This window comes from Heptranchias perlo, chromosome 4 (assembly GCF_035084215.1).
Source record: "Heptranchias perlo isolate sHepPer1 chromosome 4, sHepPer1.hap1, whole genome shotgun sequence".
Taxonomy (NCBI): domain Eukaryota; kingdom Metazoa; phylum Chordata; class Chondrichthyes; order Hexanchiformes; family Hexanchidae; genus Heptranchias; species Heptranchias perlo.
This window is the reverse complement of record NC_090328.1, coordinates 9,012,871-9,035,305: the sequence shown is the minus strand read 5'-3', so window position 1 is coordinate 9,035,305 and position 22,435 is coordinate 9,012,871. Positions and strand designations below refer to the sequence as shown.

The 22,435-nt window shown below is 45.5% G+C and overlaps 1 protein-coding gene across 1 annotated transcript in view; it reads left to right on the top strand.

The window, feature by feature from the left end:
* The window catches only part of lrpap1 (low density lipoprotein receptor-related protein associated protein 1), a 35,430-nt gene that overhangs the window by 3,739 nt on the left and 9,256 nt on the right, over nt 1-22,435 (top strand). The window contains exons 2-4 of the mRNA XM_067982444.1: nt 17,725-17,869; nt 18,036-18,166; nt 21,132-21,252. Of these exons, the coding sequence (XP_067838545.1) occupies nt 17,725-17,869; nt 18,036-18,166; nt 21,132-21,252 (397 nt within the window). The remainder of the gene's footprint in view (nt 1-17,724; nt 17,870-18,035; nt 18,167-21,131; nt 21,253-22,435) is intronic.

Here is a 22,435-nt window from a genome sequence, read left to right as displayed (position 1 = left end):
TATTTCACACCTGCCAGAAGACTGGAATTTCTTCCTCGAGTCTTGACTTACTGCTTGGTAATTTTTATAGGTCACTACTCTTAATTGGTGATAATTCTTTTGAATTGAATCTCTTGAGGCTAATGTTTCTGGTTGTCCCCTTTGATCTTTGGGGTACAGTGGGTATTCTAAATCTCAGGCAAAGGAGAATCCAAAGAGCTTCTACAAGTACATAAAGGGCAAAAGAGTAACTAGGGAGAGAGTAGGGCCTCTTAAGGATCAACAAGGACATCTATGTGCAGAACCACAAGAGATGGGTGAGATCCTGAATGAATATTTCACATCGGTATTTACGGTTGAGAAAGGCATGGATGTTAGGGAACTTGGGGAAATAAATAGTGATGTCTTGAGGAGTGTACATATTACAGAGAGGGAGGTGCTGGAAGTCTTAACGCGCATCAAGGTAGATAAATCTCCGGGACCTGATGAAATGTATCCCAGGACGTTTTGGGAGGTTAGGGAGGAAATTGCGGGTCCCCTAGCAGAGATATTTGAATCATCGACAGCTACAGGTGAGGTGCCTGAAGATTGGAGGGGAGCAAATGTTGTGCCTTTGTTTAAGAAGGGCGGCAGGGAAAAGCCTGGGAACTACAGACCGGTGAGCCTGACATCTGTAGTGGGTAAGTTGTTAGTGGGTATTCTGAGAGACAGGATCTACAGGCATTTGGAGAGGCAGGGACTGATTAGGAACAGTCAGCATGGTTTTGTGAGGAAAATCATGTCTCACGAATTTGATTGAGTTTTTTGAAGGGGTAACCAAGAAGATAGATGAGGGTTGTGCAGTAGACGTGGTCTACATGGACTTCAGCAAAGCCTTTGACAAGGTACCGCATGGTAGGCTGTTACGTAAGGTTAAATCTCATGGGATCCAAGGTGAGGTAGCCAATTGGATACAAAATTGGCTTGACGACAGAAGACAGAGGGTGGTTGTAGAGGGTTGTTTTTCAGACTGGAGGCCTGTGACCAGCGGTGTGCCTCAGGGATCGGTGCTGGGTCCGCTGTTATTTGTTATTTATATTAATGATTTGGATGAGAATTTAGGAGGAATGGTTAGTAAGTTTGCAGATGACACCAAGATTGGTGGCATTGTGGACAGTGAAGAAGGTTATCTACGATTGCAATGGGATCTTGATAAATTGGGCCAGTGGGCCGATGAATGGCAGATGGAGTTTAATTTAGATAAATGTGAGGTGATGCATTTTGGTAGGTCGAATCAGACCAGGACCTACTCCGTTAATGGTAGGGCGTTGGGGAGAGTTATAGAACAAAGAGATCTAGGAATACAGGTTCATAGCTCCTTGAAAGTGGAGTCACAGGTGGATAGGGTGGTGAAGAAGGCATTCGGCATGGTCAGAACATTGAATACAGGAGTTGGGATGTCTTGTTGAAGTTTTACAAGACATTAGTAAGGCCACACTTGGAATACTGTGTACAGTTCTGGTCACCCTATTATAGAAAGGATATTATTAAACTAGAAAGAGTGCAGAAAAGATTTACTAGGATGCTACCGGGACTTGATGGTTTGACTTATAGGGAGAGGTTGGATAGACTGAGACTTTTTTCCCTGGAGAGTAGGAGGTTAAGGGGTGATCTTATAGAAGTCTATAAAATAATGAGGGGCATAGATAAGGTAGATAGTCAAAATCTTTTCCCAAAGGTAGGGGAGTCTATAACGAGGGGGCATAGATTTAAGGTGCGAGGGGAGAGATACAAAAGGGTCCAGAGGGGCAATTTTTTCACTCAAAGGGTGGTGAGTGTCTGGAACGAGCTGCCAGAGGCAGTAGTAGAGGCGGGTACAATTTTGTCTTTTAAAAAGCATTTGGACAGTTACATGGGTAAGATGGGTATAGAGGGATATGGGCCAAGTGTAGGCAATTGGGACTAGCTTAGTGGTATAAACTGGGCGACATGGACATGTTGGGCCGAAGGGCCTGTTTCCATGCTGTAAACTTCTATGATTCGTTTTCTTGGCCTCTTTCCATAGGGTGAATATTCTGTTACATTACTTATATTTTTGAAAGGCTCAATGTTTACAACCCAGAATGCTGTGTGCAATATTTTGAGCAAGTCTTGATGAGCAGGCTCTGCATAGCACCTTATTTTGTTTCTCAAATATTACTTGTATTCGGGCTCTTCAGTCTTGACAATTGAGAAGGGACCTTTTATAAAAAGATGGAATAAATAAATCCAGATTACCACAAGGTAAACTGTAACCTAGGATAAGGCAACACTTTCAAACTAGTTAAAATAAACAATTTGGGGCTAATGTAAGAAAATTCCTTGGCACAGTGTGCAACATAAGTAATAGACTTATAGGTAAAGTAGTGGAGGCGGAATTCTTGGAATCTTTTCAGAGACAGTTTGTATGCTGTGAAGGCAAGGCTGAAGCTTTTGGTCGATTGATGAGCTACGATCAGCTAAATGGCCTCCTGTATCTGTATTTATCTTGTACAATGCAGTAAGCATTGCAGGTGGAGTATTAAGTTTGCATTTCAGCAATATAAGTTGTAGGCATTTAAATTTGACCACATAGCTGTTCATGATTCATTTTATGGAAAATGTAAGCCTTTTTATTTTAAAAGTAACTTTCTCCCCTCCTCTCCTGAAAAGCATTGACTTCTACTGTGGTAAAGTTCCATGGGTGGTCCTGCTTGACTCTACATAGAAAATAGGAGCAAGAGTAGGCCATTCGGCCCTTCGGGCCTGCTCCGCCATTCAAAATGATCATGGCTGATCATCTAACTCAGTACCCTCTTCCCACTTTTTCCCCATATCCCTTGATCCCTTTAGCATTATGAAATATATCTATCTCCTTCTTGAATACGTCTAATGACTTGGCCTCCACTGCCTTCTGTGGTAGAGAATTCCACAGGTTCACCACCCTGAGTGAAGAAATTTCTCCTCATCTCAGTTCTGAGTGGCATACCCCGTATCCCGAGACTGTGACCCCTGGTTCTGGACTCCCCAGTCATCGGGAACATTCTCCCTGCATCTAGTCTGTCTAATCCTGTTAGAATTTTATATGTTTCGATGAGATCACCTCTCATTCTTCTAAACTCTAGTGAATATAGGCCTAGTCGACCCAATCTCTCCTTATACATCAGTCTTGCCATCCCAGGAATCAGTCTGGTAAACCTTCATTGCACTCCCTCCATGGCAAGGACATCCTTCCTCATAAGACCAAAACTACACACACCACTCCAGATGTGGTCTCACCAAGGCCCTGTACAATTGCAGTAAGATATCCCTGTCCCTGTACTCAAATCCTCTTGCAATGAACGCCAACATACCATTCGCCTTCCTAACTGCTTGCTGCACCTGAATGCTCGCTTTCAGCGACTGGTGTACAAGGACACCCAGGTCTCGTTGCACCTCCCCTTTTCCCAATCATTCAAATAATCTGCCTTTGTTTTTACAACCAAAGTGGATAACCTCACATTTATCCATGTTATACTGCATCTGCCATGTTCTTGCCCACTCACCCAACTTGTCTAAATCACATTGGAGACTCTTTGCATCCTCCTCACAGCTCGCATTCCACCCCAGCTTTGTGTCGTCTGCAAACTTGGAAATGTTACATTCAGTTCCCTCATCCAAATCATTGATATATATTGTGAATAGCTGGGGCCCAAGCACTGATCCCTGCGGTACCCCACTAGTCACTGCCTGCCACCCGGAAAAAGACCCGTTTATTCCTACTCTCTGTTCCCTGTCTGTCAACCAGTTCTCAATCCATGCCAGTATATTCCCCCCAATCCCATGTGCTTTAATTTTGCACACTAACCTCTTGTGTGGGACCTTATCAAAAGCCTTCTGAAAATCTAAGTACACCACATCCACTGGTTCTCCCCTATCTATTCTACTAGTTACCTCCTCAAAAAAACTCCAGTAGATTTGTTAAGCATGATTTCCCTTTCATAAACCCATGCTGACTTTGTCCAATCCCGTTAATGCCTTCCTCTCTACCCATAAAGAGGTAAACAGGTGGAGTGAATATTGACACAATGTCAGCCAATGAATTGGAGGCGGGACTTGTGATTTTAATTTAGAGTCTCCGAACTTGTGACCGAAACGACAGCAAACAGAGTCTCCCGATTATAGCAGGGTTATTTCTCCAGCAAAATGCAGTGAGTGGAGGATAGTTACGTAATGCAAATTATGTTTGTAAAATCAATCCCATTCACTTACAGCAGTGCGGGCTCCAGGCGTGATTAAGGGGGGGTTGGAGGGTCGGGGGGAGGGGAAATCAACCCATCATCTCCATTCTGGCCAGGAGTTGTGTCATTCTGTGCAGCCGTAAAAGGGGGGCTGTGTTTTTGTTGCTGTGGAAGGAGAACAGCCTTTGCTGCCAATCATTTTTGTTGTATTGACTTTTTATCATAACAGAATCGTTACAGTACAGAAGAAGGCCATTCAGCCCATCGAGCCAGTGCTAGCTCTTTTGTAAGAGCTAATCCAGTTAGTCCTGTTCCCCCCGTTCTTTCCCTGTAGCCCTTCAAATATTTATCCAATTCCCTTTTGAAAGCCACAATTGACTCTGCATCCACCACCCTTTCGGGCAGTGCATTCCAGATCCAAATCACTCGCTGCGTAAAAAAAGTTCTTCCTCATGTCGCTTTTGGTTCTTTTGCCAAGCACCTTAAATCTGTGTCCTATGGTTCTCGACCCTTCCACCAATGGGAACAGTTTCTCTATTTACTTTATCTAAACCCTTCATGATTTTGAACACTTCTATCAAATCTCCTCGCAACCATCTTTGCTGCTAAGGGAACAATCCCAGCTTCTCCAGTCTATCCACGTAACTGAAGTCCCTCATCCCTGGAACTATTCTAGTAAATCTTTTTTGCATCCTCTCTAAGGCCTTCACATCCTTCCTAAAGTGCAGTGCCCAGAATTGAACACAATACTCCAGTTGTGGACGAACCGGTGTTTTATAAAGGTTCAACATAACTTCCTTTTACTCTGTTTATAAAGTCCAGGATCCTGTATGTTTTTTTTTAAAACTGCTTTCTCAACCTGTCCTGCCACCTTCAAAGATTTATGCACATATATTTCCAGGTCTCTCTGTTCCTGCACTCCCTTTAGAATTGTACCATTTAGCTTATATTGCCTCTCCTCATTCTTCCTGTCAAAATATATCACTTCGCACTTTGCATTAAATTTCATCTGCCATATGTCCACCCATTCCACCAGCCTGTATGTCCTCCTGAAGTCTATTACTATCCTCCTCACTGTTTAATACACTTCCAAGTTTTGTGTAATCTTCACATTTTGAAATTGTACCTTGGTGGGGGTCTGGAACTCACTGCCTGAGAGGGTGGTAGAGGCAGAAACCCTCAACTAATTTTAAAAATACCTGGATATGCACCTGAAGAGCCGTGACCTGCAGGGCAACGGACCAAATGCGGGAAAGTGGGAATATGCTGGGTGGCTCGTTTCTCAGCCAGTGCGGACACGATGGGCCGAATGGCCTCCTTCTGTGCCATAAGTTTTCTATGATTCTATACACCCAAGTCCAAGTCATTAATATATCAAAAAAAAGCAGCGGTCCTAGTACCAACCCCTGGGGAAAACCACTGTATACCTTCCTCCAGTCCGAAAAACAACCATTCACCACTACTGTTTCTTGTCACTTGGCCAATTTCGTATCCAAGCTGACATTGCCCCTTTTATTCCATGGGCGTCAATTTTGCTGACAAGCCTATTATGTGGCACTTTATCAAACGCCTTTTGAAAGTCCATATACTCATCAACCCTCTCTGTTACCTCATCAAAAACTCAATCAAGTTAGTTAAATACGATTTGTCTTTAACAAATCTGTGCTGGCTTTCCTTTATTAATCCACACTCGTACAAGTGTCTGTTAATTCTGTCCTGGATTATCGTTTCTAAAAGTTTCCCCACCACTGAGGTTAAACTGACTGGCCTATAGTTGCTGGGTTTATCCTTACACTCATTTTTGAACAAGGGTGTAACATTTGCAATTCTCCAGTCCTCTGGCACCACCCCCGTATCTAAGGAGGATCCCGCCACGGCAGCTGGCGAATTTAAATTCAATTAATTAATTAAATAAAAATCTGGAATTAAAATACTAGTATCAGTAATGATGGCCATGAAACTACCGGATTGTCGTAAAAACCCATCTGGTTCACTAATGTCCTTTAGGGAAGGAAACCTGCCATCCTTACCCGGTCTGGACTATATGTGACTCCAGACCCACAGCAATGTGGTTGATTCTTAATTGCCCTCTGAAATGGCCTAGCAAGCCACTCAGTTGTAAAATCTCGCTACAAAAAGTCAGAATAAGAATAAAACCGGACGGACCACCCGGCACCGGACCACGAGGCACCGGACACGACAACGGCAAAACACCAAGCCCAGTCGACCCTGCAAGGTCCTCCTTACTAACGTCTGGGGACTTGTGCCAATATTGGGAGAGCTGTCCCACAGACTAGTCAAGCAACAGCCTGACATGGCCATACTTACAGAATCATATCTTTCAGCCAACGTCCCAGACTCTTCCATCACCATCCCTGGGTATGTCCTATCCCACCGGCAGGACAGACCCACCAGAGGTGGCGGTACAGTGATATACAGTCAGGAGGGAGTGGCCCTGGGAGTCCTCAACATTGACTCTGGACCCCATGAAATCTCATGGCATCAGGTCAAACATGGGCACGGAAACCTCCTGCTGATTACCACCTACCGTCCTCCCTCAGCTGATGAATCAGTCCTCCTCCATGTTGAGCACCACTTGGAGGAAGCACTGAGGGTAGCAAGGGCACAAAATGTACTCTGGGTGGGGGACTTCAATATCCATCACCAAGAGTGGCTCGGTAGCACCACTACTGACCGAGCTGGCCGAGTCCTGAAGGACATAGCTGCTAGACTGGGCCTGCGGCAGGTGGTGAGCGAACCAACACGAGGGAAAAACTTACTTGACCTCGTCCTCACCAATCTACCTGTCGCAAATGCATCTGTCCATGACAGTATTGGTAGGAGTGACCACCGCACAGTCCTCGTGGAGATGAAGTCCCGTCTTCGCACTGAGGACACCATCCAACGTGTTGTGTGGCACTACCACCGTGCTAAATGGGATAGATTCAGAATGGATCTAGCAGCTCAAAACTGGGCATCCATGAGGCGCTGTGGGCCATCAGCAGCAGCAGAATTGTATTCCAGCACAATCTGTAACCTCATGGCCCGGCATATTCCTCACTCCACCATTACCAACAAGCCAGGGGATCAACCCTGGTTCAATGAGGGGTGTAGAAGAGCATGCCAGGAGCAGCACCAGGCGTACCTAAAAATGAGGTGCCAACCTGGTGAAGCTACAACTCAGGACTACATGCATGCTAAACAGCGGAAGCAACATGCTATAGACCGACCTAAGCGATTCCACAACCAACGGATCAGATCAAAGCTCTGCAGTCCTGCCACATCCAGTCGTGAATGGTGGTGGACAATTAAACAACTAACGGGAGGAGGAGGCTCTGCAAACATCCCCATTCTCAATGATGGCGGAGTCCAGCACGTGAGTGCAAAAGACAAGGCTGAAGCGTTTGCAACCATCTTCAGCCAGAAGTGCCGAGTGGATGATCCATCTCAGCCTCCTCCCGATATCCCCACCATCACGGAAGCCAGTCTTCGGCCAATTTGATTCACTCCACGTGATATCAAGAAACGGCTGAGTGCACTGGATACAGCAAAGGCTATGGGCCCCGACAACATCCCAGCTGTAGTGCTGAAGACTTGTGCTCCAGAACTAGCTGCGCCTCTAGCCAAGCTGTTCCAGTACAGCTACAACACTGGCATCTACCCGACAATGTGGAAAATTGCCCAGGTATGTCCTGTCCACAAAAAGCAGGACAAATCCAATCCGGCCAATTACTGCCCCATCAGTCTACTCTCAATCATCAGCAAAGTGATGGAAGGTGTCGTCAACAGTGCTATCAAGCGGCACTTACTCACCAATAACCTGCTCACCGATGCTCAGTTTGGGTTCCGCCTGGACCACTCGGCACCAGACCTCATTACAGCCTTGGTCCAAACATGGACAAAAGAGCTGAATTCCAGAGGTGAGGTGAGAGTGACTGCCCTTGACATCAAGGCAGCATTTGACCGAGTGTGGCACCAAGGAGCCCTAGTAAAATTGAAGTCAATGGGAATCGGGGAAAACTCTCCAGTGGCTGGAGTCATACCTAGCACAAAGGAAGATGGTAGTGGTTGTTGGAGGCCAATCATCTCAGCCCCAGGACATTGCTGCAGGAGTTCCTCAGGGCAGTGTCCTAGGCCCAACCATCTTCAGCTGCTTCATCAATGACCTTCCCTCCATCATAAGGTCAGAAATGGGGATGTTCGCTGATGACTGCACAGTGTTCAGTTCCATTCGCAACCCCTCAGATAATGAAGCAGTCCGAGCCCGCATGCAGCAAGACCTGGACAACATCCAGGCTTGGGCTCATAAGTGGCAAGTAACATTCGCGCCAGATAAGTGCCAGGCAATGACCATCTCCAACAAGAGAGAGTCTAACCACCTCCCCTTGACATTCAACGGCATTACCATCGCCGAATCCCCCACCATCAACTTCCTGGGGGTCACCATTGACCAGAAACTTAACTGGACCAGCCATATAAATATTGTGGCTACGAGAGCAGGTCGGAGGCTGGGTATTCTGCGGCGAGTGACTCACCTCCTGACTCCCCAAAGCCTTTCCACCATCTACAAGGCACAAGTCAGGAGTGTGATGGAATACTCTCCACTTGCCTGGATGAGTGCAGCTCCAACAACACTCAAGAAGCTCGACACCATCCAAGATAAAGCAGCCCGCTTGATTGGCACCCCATCCACCACCCTAAACATTCACTCCCTTCACCACCGGCGCACTGTGGCTGCAGTGTGCACCATCCACAGGATGCACTGCAGCAACTCGCCAAGGCTTCTTCGACAGCACCTCCCAAACCCGCGACCTCTACCACCTAGAAGGACAAGAGCAGCAGGTGCATGGGAACAACACCAACTGCACGTTCCCCTCCAAGTCACACACCATCCCGACTTGGAAATATATCGCCGTTCCTTCATTGTCGCTGGGTCAAAATCCTGGAACTCCCTTCCTAACAGCACTGTGGGAGAACCGTCACCACACGGACTGCAGCGGTTCAAGAAGGCAGCTCACCACCACCTTCTCGAGGGCAATTAGGGATGGGCAATAAATGCTGGCCTCGCCAGCGACGCCCACATCCCGTGAACGAATAAAAAAAAAGAAGATTATGGCCAGCAGCTCTGCAATTTCCACCCTTACTTCGCTCAGCAACCTGGGATGCATCCCACCCGGATCGGGTGACTTATCTACTTTAAGCATAGTCAGCCTTTAGTACCTCCTTTATCAATTTTCACCCCATCCAGTAATTCAACTACCTCCCCTTTTACTATGACTTTGGCAGCAACATCTTCCTTGGTATAGACAGATGCAAAGTACTCATTTAATACCTCAGCTCTGTCCTCATGCATAGATCTCCTTTTTGGTCCCTAATTGGCCCCGCCCCTCCTCTTGCTACCCCTTTCCCAAATATATACCCATAGAAGACTTTTGGATTCCCTTTTATGTTAGCTGCCGTTCTATTCTCAAATTCTCTCTCTGCCCTAATTTCCTTTTTCACTTCTCTTCTGTACTTTCTATATTCAGCCTGGTTCTCACTTGTATTATCAACCTGACATCTGTCGTATGCCCCCTTTTTCGGCTTCATCTCTCGCTCTCACTCATCATCCAGGGAGCTCTGGCTTTGCTTACTGCACCTTTCTCCCCCTCTCGTAGGAATGTACCCGAAGCATCTCTTTAAAGGCCACTCATTGTTCGATTAGCTTTGCCTGCCAATCTTTGATTCCAATTTACCTGGGTCAGATCCACTCTCAACACACTGAAATTGGCCCTTCTCCAATTAAGTATTTTTACTCTAGATTGCTCCTTTTCTTTTCCTTAACTAATCTAAACCTTGATACTATGATCACTGTTCCCTGAATGTTCCCCTAATGACATTTGCACCACCTCATTCCCCAGAACCAGATCCAGCAATGCCTCCTTCCTCATTGGGCCAGAAACATACTGATCAAGAAAGTTTTCCTGAACGCACTTCAGAAATTCCTCCCCCTCTTTGCCCTTTGCACTATTACTATCCCAGTCTATTTTAGGATAGTTGAAGTCCCCCATTATCACTACTCTATAGTTCTTGCACCTGATTTCTCTGAAAATTTCCTCCGCTATATTCTTCCCACTAGTTGATGGTCTATAGAATGCACCTCTATAGTTTCTTAACTCTAACCAAATAGATTCTGTCCTTGACCTCTCTCCCCAGCACTGCAATATTCGCAATCAATGCTGCCACCACCCCCCCACCCCACCCAACCCAACTTTTTCCTTCCCTATCTTTCCTGAACACCTTGTATCCATGAATATTTAGTACCCAATCCTGCCCTTGTATCATAGTCCTATGTGGGTATTTGTGCCTGCAGCTCACCAGGCTTCGTACATTTACACACATGCATGCTATACCTATCTTTGACCTTATATTCTCTCTTAGTCTGATCCCAGCTAACACTGTATTATTCCTTACTCTAGTGCTATCTGTCTCTCCCAATCCTTTGTGCACCTTGTTTCTCCTTTCTAATGCTACATCCTGGTGCCCATACCCCTGCCAAATTAGTTTAACCCCCCTCCCCAGCACTAGTGAACCTCCCCATGAGGACATTGGTCCCAGCTCTGAAGTACAACCCATCCATCTTGACCAGGTCCCAATGCCCCAAGAATCTGAAGCCCTCCCTCCTGCGTTATGTCTCTTAGCCAAACATTAACTTGCCTTATCTTCCTATTTCTGTACTCACTAGCACGTGGCACTGGTAGTAATCCAGAAATTACTACCTTTTGAAGTCCTGCTTTTTAACTTCCTCCCTAGCTCCTAAACTCTAGCCGCAGGACTTCATCCCTTTCCTATGTTGTTGGTACCCACATAGACCACAACTTCTGGCTGTTCCCCTTCCACCCCCCCACAGAATGTTCTGCACCCTCTCGGTGATGTTCTTTACCCTGGCACCAGGGAGGCAACACACCATGCGGGACTCACGTCGACAGTCATAGAAACACCTGTCTATCCCTGATTATCGAATCCCCTATGACTACAGCATTTCTACACTTTATTATGCCCCCCCTGTGCAGTCCTTTGCCCCATGCTCAGGACTGCACTCCTTCAAGATGTCATCATCCTCACTGTTATTTAGTGCTGAATATCAGTTTGAGAGTGGCGCACACACACAGAAGATTCCTGCACTGCCTGCCTCTTCCTACACTTTCAGATAGCCACCCACTTGCTATCTTCAACTTTCTGTGGCTGCGAGGTGACCACCTCCTGGAACATACAATCCAGGGAATCTTTAACCTCCGTTATGTTCTGCAGTGACACCAGCTGCCCCTCAAACTCAGAAACCCTCAGCTTGAGCTCAAGCAACTGGAAGCATTTCCTGCACATGCGTCCTGAAGTTCCCATATGGCACAGGAATTGCAGGCAATGGGTCTGAGCTGCCCATCCATTATATTTAGAAACCTTTTTTTCAAAACTCCCTTTAGATACTCAATTATTATTAATTTATGATGTGGAGATGCCGGTGATGGACTGGGGTTGACAAATGTAAGGAATCTTACAACACCAGGTTATAGTCCAACAATTTTATTTGAAAATCACAAGCTTTCGGAGGCTTTCTCCTTCATCAGGTGAGTTCAAATAAAACAGTTGGACTATAGCCTGGTGTTGTAAGATTCCTTACAATTATTAATTTACTTACTGTTTACTCCAATTAACCTACCCTTTTATTCCAGGTCTGAGCTCTTCCTCTCTGTTCAGTGTCTCTTCCTCTCTGTTCAGTGTCTCTCCCTCTCCCTCTCCCTCTCCCTCTCCCTCTCCCTCTCCCTCTCCCTCTCCCTCTCCCTCTCCCTCTCCCTCTCAAGTTCCCACTCCACTCCATTCACACTGTGCTTTAGCAGATACCATCTACTTTATAAATCTTTTGAGAACAGCATTTACAACTGCTCAATCAGCTTCCAGCTTACAGTAATTACCCCCTATTCAGACAATCACTTACAGCTGATTAACTGTTAACTGCCATTGACTTGCAGTTCCTGTTAAAGTTTTAAACTTAATTTTATAAAGTTTAAATAAGCCCCCAGTAACTGTTTCTAGCCTAAAGTCAGTTTGGCTCAGTTGGTAGTAATCTTACTTCTGAGTCAGACACTTGTGGGTTCAAGTAGCACTACAGACTAGAGCGCATCATCTAGGTTGACACCTCGGAGCAGTACTGAGAGTGTATTGCACTGTCTGAGGTGCCATCTTTGAGATGAGATGTTGAACCGAGATCCTGTCTGCCTGCTTCAGTGATTGCAAAAGATCCCATGGCACGATTTGAAAAGAACGGAGTTCTGCTGCTGTCCTGGCCAACCAACACTATCAAAAATAATCATTTGGCCATTTGTTCATTTGAACTTTTTGGGATCTTGCTATGCACACGTTTGCTAAAATATAAAACATGACTGCACTTCAGAAAGTTATCCATTGGTTGTAAAGTGCTTTGGGACATCCTGAGGAAGTTATAAGATGCTATATAAAAGTCCAACTCTCTTTCAGTTTGAGGCAACGTTTGGTATGAGTACCTTTCTGTTTTAATGGAATGCTACACCTCTTGCCTGTTTACCCCCACCCCTGGTGTAGTTGACTTTGTTCTCTTCTTTGGTCTACTTATGTTCCACCATTCAATTAGATCATGGCTGATCTGTACCTCATCCCCATTTACCCGCCTTTGCACCATATCCCTTAATGCATTTACCCAACAAAATCTGTCGATCTCAGTCTTGACAGCTCCTTTTGTCCCAGCATCCACAGCTTTTTGGGGGAGAGGTTTCCAGATTTCTATTACCCTTTGCGTGAAAAAGTGCTTCCTAATTTCCCTCCTAAATAGCCTGGCTCTAGTTTTAAGACTATATCCCCTTTGAACACAAGAACGTAAGAAATAGGAGCAGGAGTAGGCCATACGGCCCCTCGAGCCTGCTCTGCCATTCAGTCAGATCTTCAACCTCAACTCCACTTTCCTGCCCGAGCCCATATCCCTTGGTTCCCCTAGAGTCCAAAAATGTATCTATCTCAGCCTTGAATATACTCAACAACTCAGCATCCACAGCCCTCTGGGGTAGAGAATTCCAAAGATTCACAACCCTCTGAGTGAAGAAATCCCTCCTCATCTCAGTCTTAAATGGCCGACCCCATATCCTGCGACTATGCCCTCAAGTTCTAGAATCTCCAGCCAGGGGAAACAACCTCTCAGCAACTACCCTGTCAAGTCCCCTCAGAATCTTTTATGTCTCAATAATATCCCCTCTCATTCTTCTAAACTCCAGAGTGTATAGGCCCATTCTACTCAACCTTTCCTCATAGGACAAGCCTCTCATCCCTGGAATTAATCTAGTGAATTTTCGTTGCATCGCCTCTAAGGCGAGTATATCCTTCCTTAGGTAAGGAGACCAAAACTGTACGCAGTATTCTAGCTGAGGTCTCACCAAAGCCCTGTACAATTGTAGTAAGACTTCCTTACTTTTGTACTCTAACCCCTTTACAATAAGGGCCATCAAGCCATTTGCCTTCTTAATTGCTTGTTGTACCTACCTGCATGCTAACTTTTTGTGTTTTTTGTACCAGGACACCCAACATTTAATAGTTTCTCACCATTTAAAAAAATATTCTGTTTTTCTATTCTTCCTACAAAAGTGAATGACCTCACATTTCCCCACATTATACTCCATCTGCTACCTTCTTGCCCACTCACTTAACCTGTCTATATCCCTTTGCGTGCACTTTGTGTCCTCCCACCTAGCTTTGTATCGTCAGCAAACTTGGATACATTACACTCGGTCCCTTCATCCAAGTCATCAATATAGATTGTAAATAGCTGAAGCCCAAGCACTGATCCTTGCGGTACCCCACTAGTTACAGCCTGCCAACCTGAAAATGACCCGTTTAACCCTACTCTCTTTTCTTTCCGTTAACCAATTCTCTATCCATGCGAATATGTTACCCCCAACCCCATGAGCCCTTATCTTGCGTAACAACTCTTGCCTGTTTACCTTATGTGGCACCTTATCGAATGCCTTTTGAAAATCCAAATACGCTACATCCACTGGTTCTCCTTTATCTTCGCTGCTAGTTACATCTTCTTTAAAAACGCCAATAAATTTGTCAAACACTATTTCCCTTTCATACAACCATGTTGACTCTGCCTAAACATATAATGTTCTTTAATGCGTCTGCCATTTCCTGATTTCCCCTTATAATTTCTCCTATCTCAGCCTCTAGAGGACCCACTTTTACTTTTGCGACTCTCTTCCTTTTTACATACATGTAGAAGCTCTACCACCGTGCTAAATGGGGTAGATTCAGAACAGATCTAGCAGCTCAAAACTGGGCATCCATGAGGCGCTGTGGGCCATAAGCAGCAGCAGAATTGTATTCCAGCACAATCTGTAACCTCATGGCCCGGCATATTCTTCACTCTACCATTACCAACAAGCCAGGGGATCAACCCTGGTTCAATGAGGAGTGTAGAAGAGCATGCCAGGAGCAGCACCAGGCGTACTTAAAAATGAGGTGCCAACCTGGTGAAGCTACAACTCAGGACTACGTGCATGCTAAACAGCGGAAGCAACATGCTATAGACAGAGCTAAGCGATTCCACAACCAACGGATCAGATCAAAGCTCTGCAGTCCTGCCACATTCAGTTGTAAATGGTGGTGGACAATTAAACAACTAACGGGAGGAGGAGGCTCTGTAAACATCCCCATCCTCAACAATGGCAGAGTCCAGCACGTGAGTGCAAAAGACAAGGCTGAAGCGTTTGCAACCATCTTCAACCAGAAGTGCTGAGTGGATGATCCATCTCAGCCTCCCCCCAATATCCCCACCATCACAGAAGCCAGTCTTCAGCCAATTCGATTCACTCCACATGATATCAAGAAACGGCTGGCTGCACTGGATACAGCAAAAGCTATGGGCCCCAACAACATCCCGGCTGTAGTGCTGAAGACTTGTGCTCCAGAACTAGCTGCGCCTCTAGCCAAGCTGTTCCAGTACAGCTACAACACTGGCATCTACCCGACAATGTGGAAAATTGCCCAGTTATGTCCTGTCCACAAAAAGCAGGACAAATCCAATCCGGCCAATTACCGCCCCATCAGTCTACTCTCAATCATCAGCAAAGTGATGGAGGGTGTCGTCGACAGTGCTATGAAGCGGCACTTACTCACCAATAACCTGCTCACCAATGCTCAGTTTGGGTTGCGCCAGGACCACTCGGCTCCAGACCTCATTACAGCCTTGGTCCAAACACGGACAAAAGAGCTGAATTCCAGAGGTGAGGTGAGAGTGACTGCCCTTGACATCAAGGCAGCATTTGACCGAGTGTGGCACCAAGGAGCCCTAGTAAAATTGAAGTCAATGGGAATCGGGGAAAACTCTGCAGTGGCTGGAGTCATACCTAGCACAAAGGAAGATGGTAGTGGTTGTTGGAGGCCAATCATCTCAGCCCCAGGACATTGCTGCAGGAGTTCCTCAAGGCAGTGTCCTAGGCCCAACCATCTTCAGCTGCTTCATCAATGACCTTCCCTCCATCATAAGGTCAGAAATGGGGATGTTCGCTGATGACTGCACAGTGTTCAGTTCCATTCGCAACCCCTCAGATAATGAAGCAGTCCGAGCCCGCATGCAGCAAGACCTGGACAACATCTAGGCTTGGATTCATAAGTGTCAAGTAACATTCGTGCCAGGCAATGACCATCTCCAACAAGGGAGAGTCTAACCACATCCCCTTGACATTCAACGGCATTACCATCGCCGAATCCCCCACCATCAACATCCTGGGGGTCACCATTGACCAGAAACTTAACTGGACCAGCCATATAAATACTGTGGCTACGAGAGCAGGTCAGAGGCTGGGTATTCTGCAGCAAGTGACTCACCTTCTGACTCCCCAAAGCCTTTCCACCATCTACAAGGCACAAGTCAGGAGTGTGATGGAATACTATCCACTTGCCTGGATGAGTGCAGCTCCGACAACACTCAAGAAGCTCGACATCATCCAGGACAAAGCAGCCCGCTTGATTGGCACCCCATCCACCACCCTAAACATTCACTCCCTTCACCACCGGCGCACAGTGACTGCAGTGTGTACCATCCACAGGATGCACTGCAGCAACTCGCCAAGGCTTCTTGGACAGCACCTCCCAAACCCGCGACCTCTACCACCTAGAAGGACAAGAGCAGCAGGCATGCTACTCTTCTTGGCAACACAGCCTTTGGAACTCTCGGTCGCGGCTGCAGAGAACAGTATCTATCCCTCTGACTATACTATCCCCTACCACTACCGCATTCCTTTTTACTCCCCCACTTGAATGGCCTCCTGTACCACAGTGCTGTGGTCAGTTTGCCCATCCTCTCTGCAGCCTTTGCTCTCATCCATACAGGTACCGAGTATCTCGTACCTGTTGGACCAGGTCAAGGGCTGAGGCTCCTCCATCACTAGATCTTGGGTCCCAATACCTGCCTGACTCGCAGTCACACCCTCCTCTCCCTGAACACTGAACAAATCTAAACTACTACCTAATCTAAGGGGTGTGACTGCCTCCTGGATCAAAGTGTCCAGGTAACTGTCCTCCTCCCGTAATGTCTGCAGCTCGTACTCCAGCTCAATAACTCTGAGGCCGAGTTCCTCGAGCTGCAGATCCTACTGCTGATGTGGTTGCCAGGGATCTCGCTGGTCTCCACCAACTCCCACGTGCTGCAGTTACGACACACCACCTGCCCTGCCATCGCTTGTCGAACCAGAATTTATTTATTTACTTTAGTTTTTAATCTCTCGTAATTCTTAGTTTTATTAACTAATTAATTTAACTAGTTAAAGTTATTGATTTAAGCTCTTAGTTAAACCCCTGCCCTAACTTAGAGAGAGAAAAAAAACAGTAATACTCACCAATACTCCAACCAGTCACCTACCTGCTGACGTCACTGTTTCAATTTCTGCCTGTGGTGAGTCGACTCCAACAGTGTCTCGGGCTTCATCCCCCCCCCCCCCCCGGCTCTTGCTCCACTCACAGGCCTTCTGCCAGCTAATCACCTACCTGCTGTCCTGTGACATCACTCCTTGATTTTTTTTTCAATCCCACCGAATTTATCCTGACGATTTCCCACCTCCGCTGCTCAAAGTGAGTTTAGGCCTTCGATCCCCTATTTTTATTTACTTGCCTCAGCCGCTCTGGTCCCCGCTCCCGCCTCTGCTGCTCTCTGAGCTCTTCCTCTCAGTTCACTGTCCTTCCCCCTCCACACCTAATTCCTCCTCAATTCTCAAGTTCCCACTCTGTTCGCAATGCACTCCATTTGCTCAGTGCTTTCGCTTTTGTTCTTTATTTCCCCTATCGATTCACCTCGATTCTGGCACAGGCAAGATGGGTCGAATGGTCTCCCGTGCTGTACCATTCTATGATCCTATCAACCCTCAATTTTCTATGCTCAAGGGAATCCTTCCTCCCCTCCACCCAGTTCTACCAAATGTTAGAACTATCTGTGCATAAATGCATGGTTTTTCTCTGTTCCTTTCTGCAGCTCCAGTTGTCTCCCGTAAAACAGGCCGAGCTCCACAGTGACCTCAAAATCCAGGAGAAGGATGAGTTGAACTGGAAGAAGTTGAAAGCTGACGGGCTTGATGAGGACGGCGAAAAGGAAGCCAAGCTGCGTCGTAACTTCAACGGTAAACTCTGACAATAGTTCTGGAGAGAGCAGGGCTATGTTCACTGGATCCCGGAACCCGCGGCTATCCGTGGGGGAATGGGTGGAAAGGAAAGACTATATTATACGTGGCTCTTCAGGTAAGATAAACTAACCCAGAGTAACCTTTCCTGCTTTTTTCCCTGCAGTAATTCTCACAAAGTACAGACTTGATGGAAGGAAGGATGCTGTGCCTTTAGACACAAATTATCTGAAAGATTCAGTGGACTCTGAAAATGATGTGTTTGATGATCCAAAACTGGAGAAATTGTGGAATAAGGTTTGTTGTCTTTTGAATTAAAACTAAAAGGATATCAGTTTAAAACATAGATTCTGTAAGTAATCAAGGGAATAAGAAAAAGAGGGAAGTTATCGCTTCTTTTGGTTCAGCATCATCGGCCGCTCCCATAAATGGACCTTATGCCCACGATGCTTTGGAGTGCACCTTTTTCTACCCAATATCTAAGCAAACGATACGAGATCCCGGAATTGTAACCCTTACACTGCACAGCAGTTACTGGAAAGTATGGCATGCTGCCACGTGATACTCCTTTGAAAACAGACTGAACCTTTTCAGAAGTCGTTTGATAAGACGTAGCACAAGAGGCTGATTACATATATTCAGCTGTATGGTATGAGAAAATGTGGTACCATGGATAGAAAGTTGGTTGATGGATAGGAAACAAAGAGTTAGGGTAAGTTGCTGTTGCTCGGATTGGAGAAGGGTTAGAAGTGGTGTGGTGTTGGAAGTGCCAGGTCCACTTTTGTTCTCGGTATATACAGGGTCAAAAATATAAGATAGTCACTAATAAATCCAATAAGGAATTCAGGAGAAACTTCTTTACCCTGTTAGAAGGTGGAACTTGCTACCACAAGGAGTAGTTGAGGTGAATAGCATTTAAGGGGAAGCTAGATAAACACATGGGGGAGAAAGGAATAGAAGGATATGTTGATAGGATTAGATGACGTAGGGTGGGAGGAGGCTCGTATGAAGCATAAACACGAGCACAGACTAGTTGGGCCGAATGGCCTGTTTCTGTGCTCTAAATTCTGTGATTACGCACTCTTAAGACCAAGACTTGGGTTCTTAACCAACAGTTGGTTCTCATTAGGTAAGACAGAAGTATGAACAGTATAACATGGTGAGATATACATTTCTCTACTCCCCAAAGTGCATTAAATAATAAAAATGCCACTCATTTTCTCCCTAAACTATAGACTCTGCAGAGCTGTTAATGGTAAATTTCAGGGTGTTTTTAGGTTTTGTTTTATCTTTGTAAGGTCAAAGAATTATTTTTAAACAACTATTGCACAATATAACAGGTTTTAATTTCTCCATTACAACTCATCATAGTTGTGAAGAGGCTGAGGGTAAGGGGTGTTAGTCCTTCAGTTACAGGTAACCTATGTGTGGAGGCGGAAGATGTTGGTATGGTTCTTAATGAATACTTTGCATCTGTCCTCACAAAAGAGAGGGATGATGCTGACATTGTAGTTAAGGAGGAGGAGTGTGAAATATTGGATGGGATAAACATAGTGAGAGAGGAAGTATTTAAGGGATTCACATCTTTGAAAGTAGATAAATCACCAAGATTAAATGTATACTAGGCTGTTAAAAGAAGAAAGGGAGGAAATAGTGGAGGCTCTGACGATCGTTTTCCAATCGTCCATGGATAGAGGCGTGGTGCTGGAGGATTGAAGGACTGCTAATGTTGTACCATTGTTTTAAAAGGGAGAGAGGGATAGACCGAGTAATTACAGGCCAGTCAGTCTAACCTCGGTGGTGGGCAAATTATTGGAATCAATTCTGAGGGACAGGATAAACCGTCACTTAGAAAGGACAGTCAGTATGGATTTGTTAAGGGAAGGTCGTGTCTGACTAACTTGATTGAATTTTTTGAGGCGGTAACAAGGAGGGTTGATGAGGGTAGTGCGTTTGATGTAGCCTACATGGATATTAGCAAGGCTTTTGACAAGGTCCCACATGGCAAACAGGTCAAAAAAGTACAAGCCCATGGGATCCAAGGGAAAGTGGCAAGTTGGATCCAAAATTGGCTCAATGGCAGGAAGCAAAGGGTAATGGTCGATGGGTGTTTTTGTAACTGGAAGGTTGTTTCCAGTGGGGTTCCGCAGAGCTCAGTACTAGGTCCCTTGTTTTTTGTGGTATATATTAATGTTTTGGACTTAAATGCAGGGGGCATGATTAAGAAGTTTGTAGATGATACAAAAATTGGCCGTGTGGCTGATAGTGAGGAGGAAAGCTGTAGACTGCAGGAAGATATCAATGGAATGGTCAGATGGGCAGAAAAGTGGCAAATGGAATTCAATCCAGAGAAGCGTGAGGTAATGCATTTTGGGAGGGCAAACAAGGCAAGGGAATACACAATAAATGGGAGGATAGTGAGAGGTGTAGAGGAACAGAGGGTCTTTGGAGTGCATGTCCCTGAAGGTAGCAGGAGAGGTAGACAAGGTGGTTAAAAAGGCATACGGGATACTTTCCCTTATTAGCCGAGGCATCGAATATAGGAGCAGGGAGGTCATGCAAGAACTGTATAAAACACTAGTTAGGCCACAGCTTGAGTACTGCGTACAGTTCTGGTCACCACATTACAGGAAAGATGTGGTTGCACTGGAGAGGGTGATGCCAGGACTGGAGAATTTTAGCTATGAAGAAGGATTGGATAGGCTGGGGTTGTTTTCTATGGAACAGAGGAGGCTGAGGGGTGATTTAATTGAAGTGTACAAAATTATGAAGGACCTAGATAGGGTGGATAGGAAGGACCTATTTCCCTTAGCAGAGAGGTCAATAACCAGGGGGCATAAATTTGAAGTGATTGGTAAAAGGATTAGAGGGGAGCTGAGGAAATTTTTTTTCTCCCAGAAAGTGGTGAGGTCTTGAACTCACTGCCTGAAAAGGTGGTAGAGGTAGAAACCCTCAACTCATTTAAAAAGTACCTGGATGTGCACCTGAAGTGCCGTGACCTACAAGGCTACGGACCAAGTGCTGGAAAGTGGGATTAGGCTGGGTGGCTCATTTTCGGCCGGCGCAGACATGATGGGCAGAATGGCCTCTTTCTGAGCCATAAATTTCTATGATTCTATGATACACTGACTAAAAATCTGATGGGGAATGTTTTCCATTGACTTGTAGTTGAAGTATGGAAACTTTGAGGATAAATTCCACAGAGCACCGGTACATTTTGTACCACTTTAACTGTGGGCATCTTACCTGGATTTCTTGATAGGCAAAAACACTTGGGAAATTTAACGATGATGAGGTTCGAAAACTGCGCCGTGAGTTCCAGCATCACCAGGACAAAGTTGAGGAGTATCACATCTTGAGAGAGACTGTGAGCAGGAATGAAGGTATTAGTTAAAACCACAATCTAAGTTACTTCAAATCAGACTTTTATAGAACAATAATTGTTCTCCATCAATTTTTTTTTATAAATGACTTCAAAGTTCCTGTGGATGTCGTCACGGTCCTGAGCTAACTACAGTTTGATAATTGGACATCCTTTGCAGACAGATGGAGATTTGCACCTTCACTTGAGGGGGGAAAAGTCATCTGTCCTGAAAATTTGGCTCAAGAATGTCAAACTTACCACATTGTCAATGTGATCTCCTGGACTGGTTTTGATTGCCTGAGGGGGTGGGAGAGGAATTTTCCTGAGTACTTTTTCCTTAATTGGCCCTGGGTTTTTCTCTAGTATTTTGCCTCTCCCAGGAGATTACATGGCCGGGAGGGGAGAGTAGGAGTGTTTAGCCATGATGCTCCAGCCAACATGCTGATCTTTCGCTGCCTGTCTATTTCATATGTTCGTAACTTAGAGTTTCAAATATTACATTATAACTAAGATTGCATTAAGATAACTAACATCTAGAATACTGTGTGCAGTTTTGGTCTCCTTATTTAAGAAAGGACATGATTGCTTCAGAAGCAGTTCAGAGAAGGTTCATTCGACTGATTCCTGGGATGAGGGGATTATCTTATGAGGAAAGGTTGGACAAGTTGGGCCTGTATATATTGGAGTTTAGAAGAATGAGAGGTGATCTTATCGAAACAACTAAGATCCTGAGGGGGGGACTCGAAGGGGTAGATGCTGAGAGGATGTTTCCCCTTGTGGGAGAGACTAGAACTAGGGGCCACAGTTTAAAAATAAGGGGTCTCCCATTTAAGACGGAGATGAGAATATTTTTTCTCTGAGGGTCGTGAGTCTGTGGAACTCCCTTCCTCAGAGAGCGGTGGAGGCAGGGTCATTGAATATTTTTAAGGCTGAATTAGATAGATTCCTGATTAACAAGAGAGTCAAAGATTATAGTAGGTAGACGGGAAATTAGGGTTGAGGTCACAATCAGATCAGCCATGATCTTATCAAATGGCAGAGCAGGCTCGAGGGGCCATTTCCTGCTCTTAATTCGTATATTTGTATGTATTCACTGGAGCAGAGAATGTTAAGGGGATCTAGTAGAATTGTTGAAAATTATGACAAAGGTTCGAAGATAAATAGTGCAAGATTATTTCCGAGTCGGATCTGAAACGAGAGGC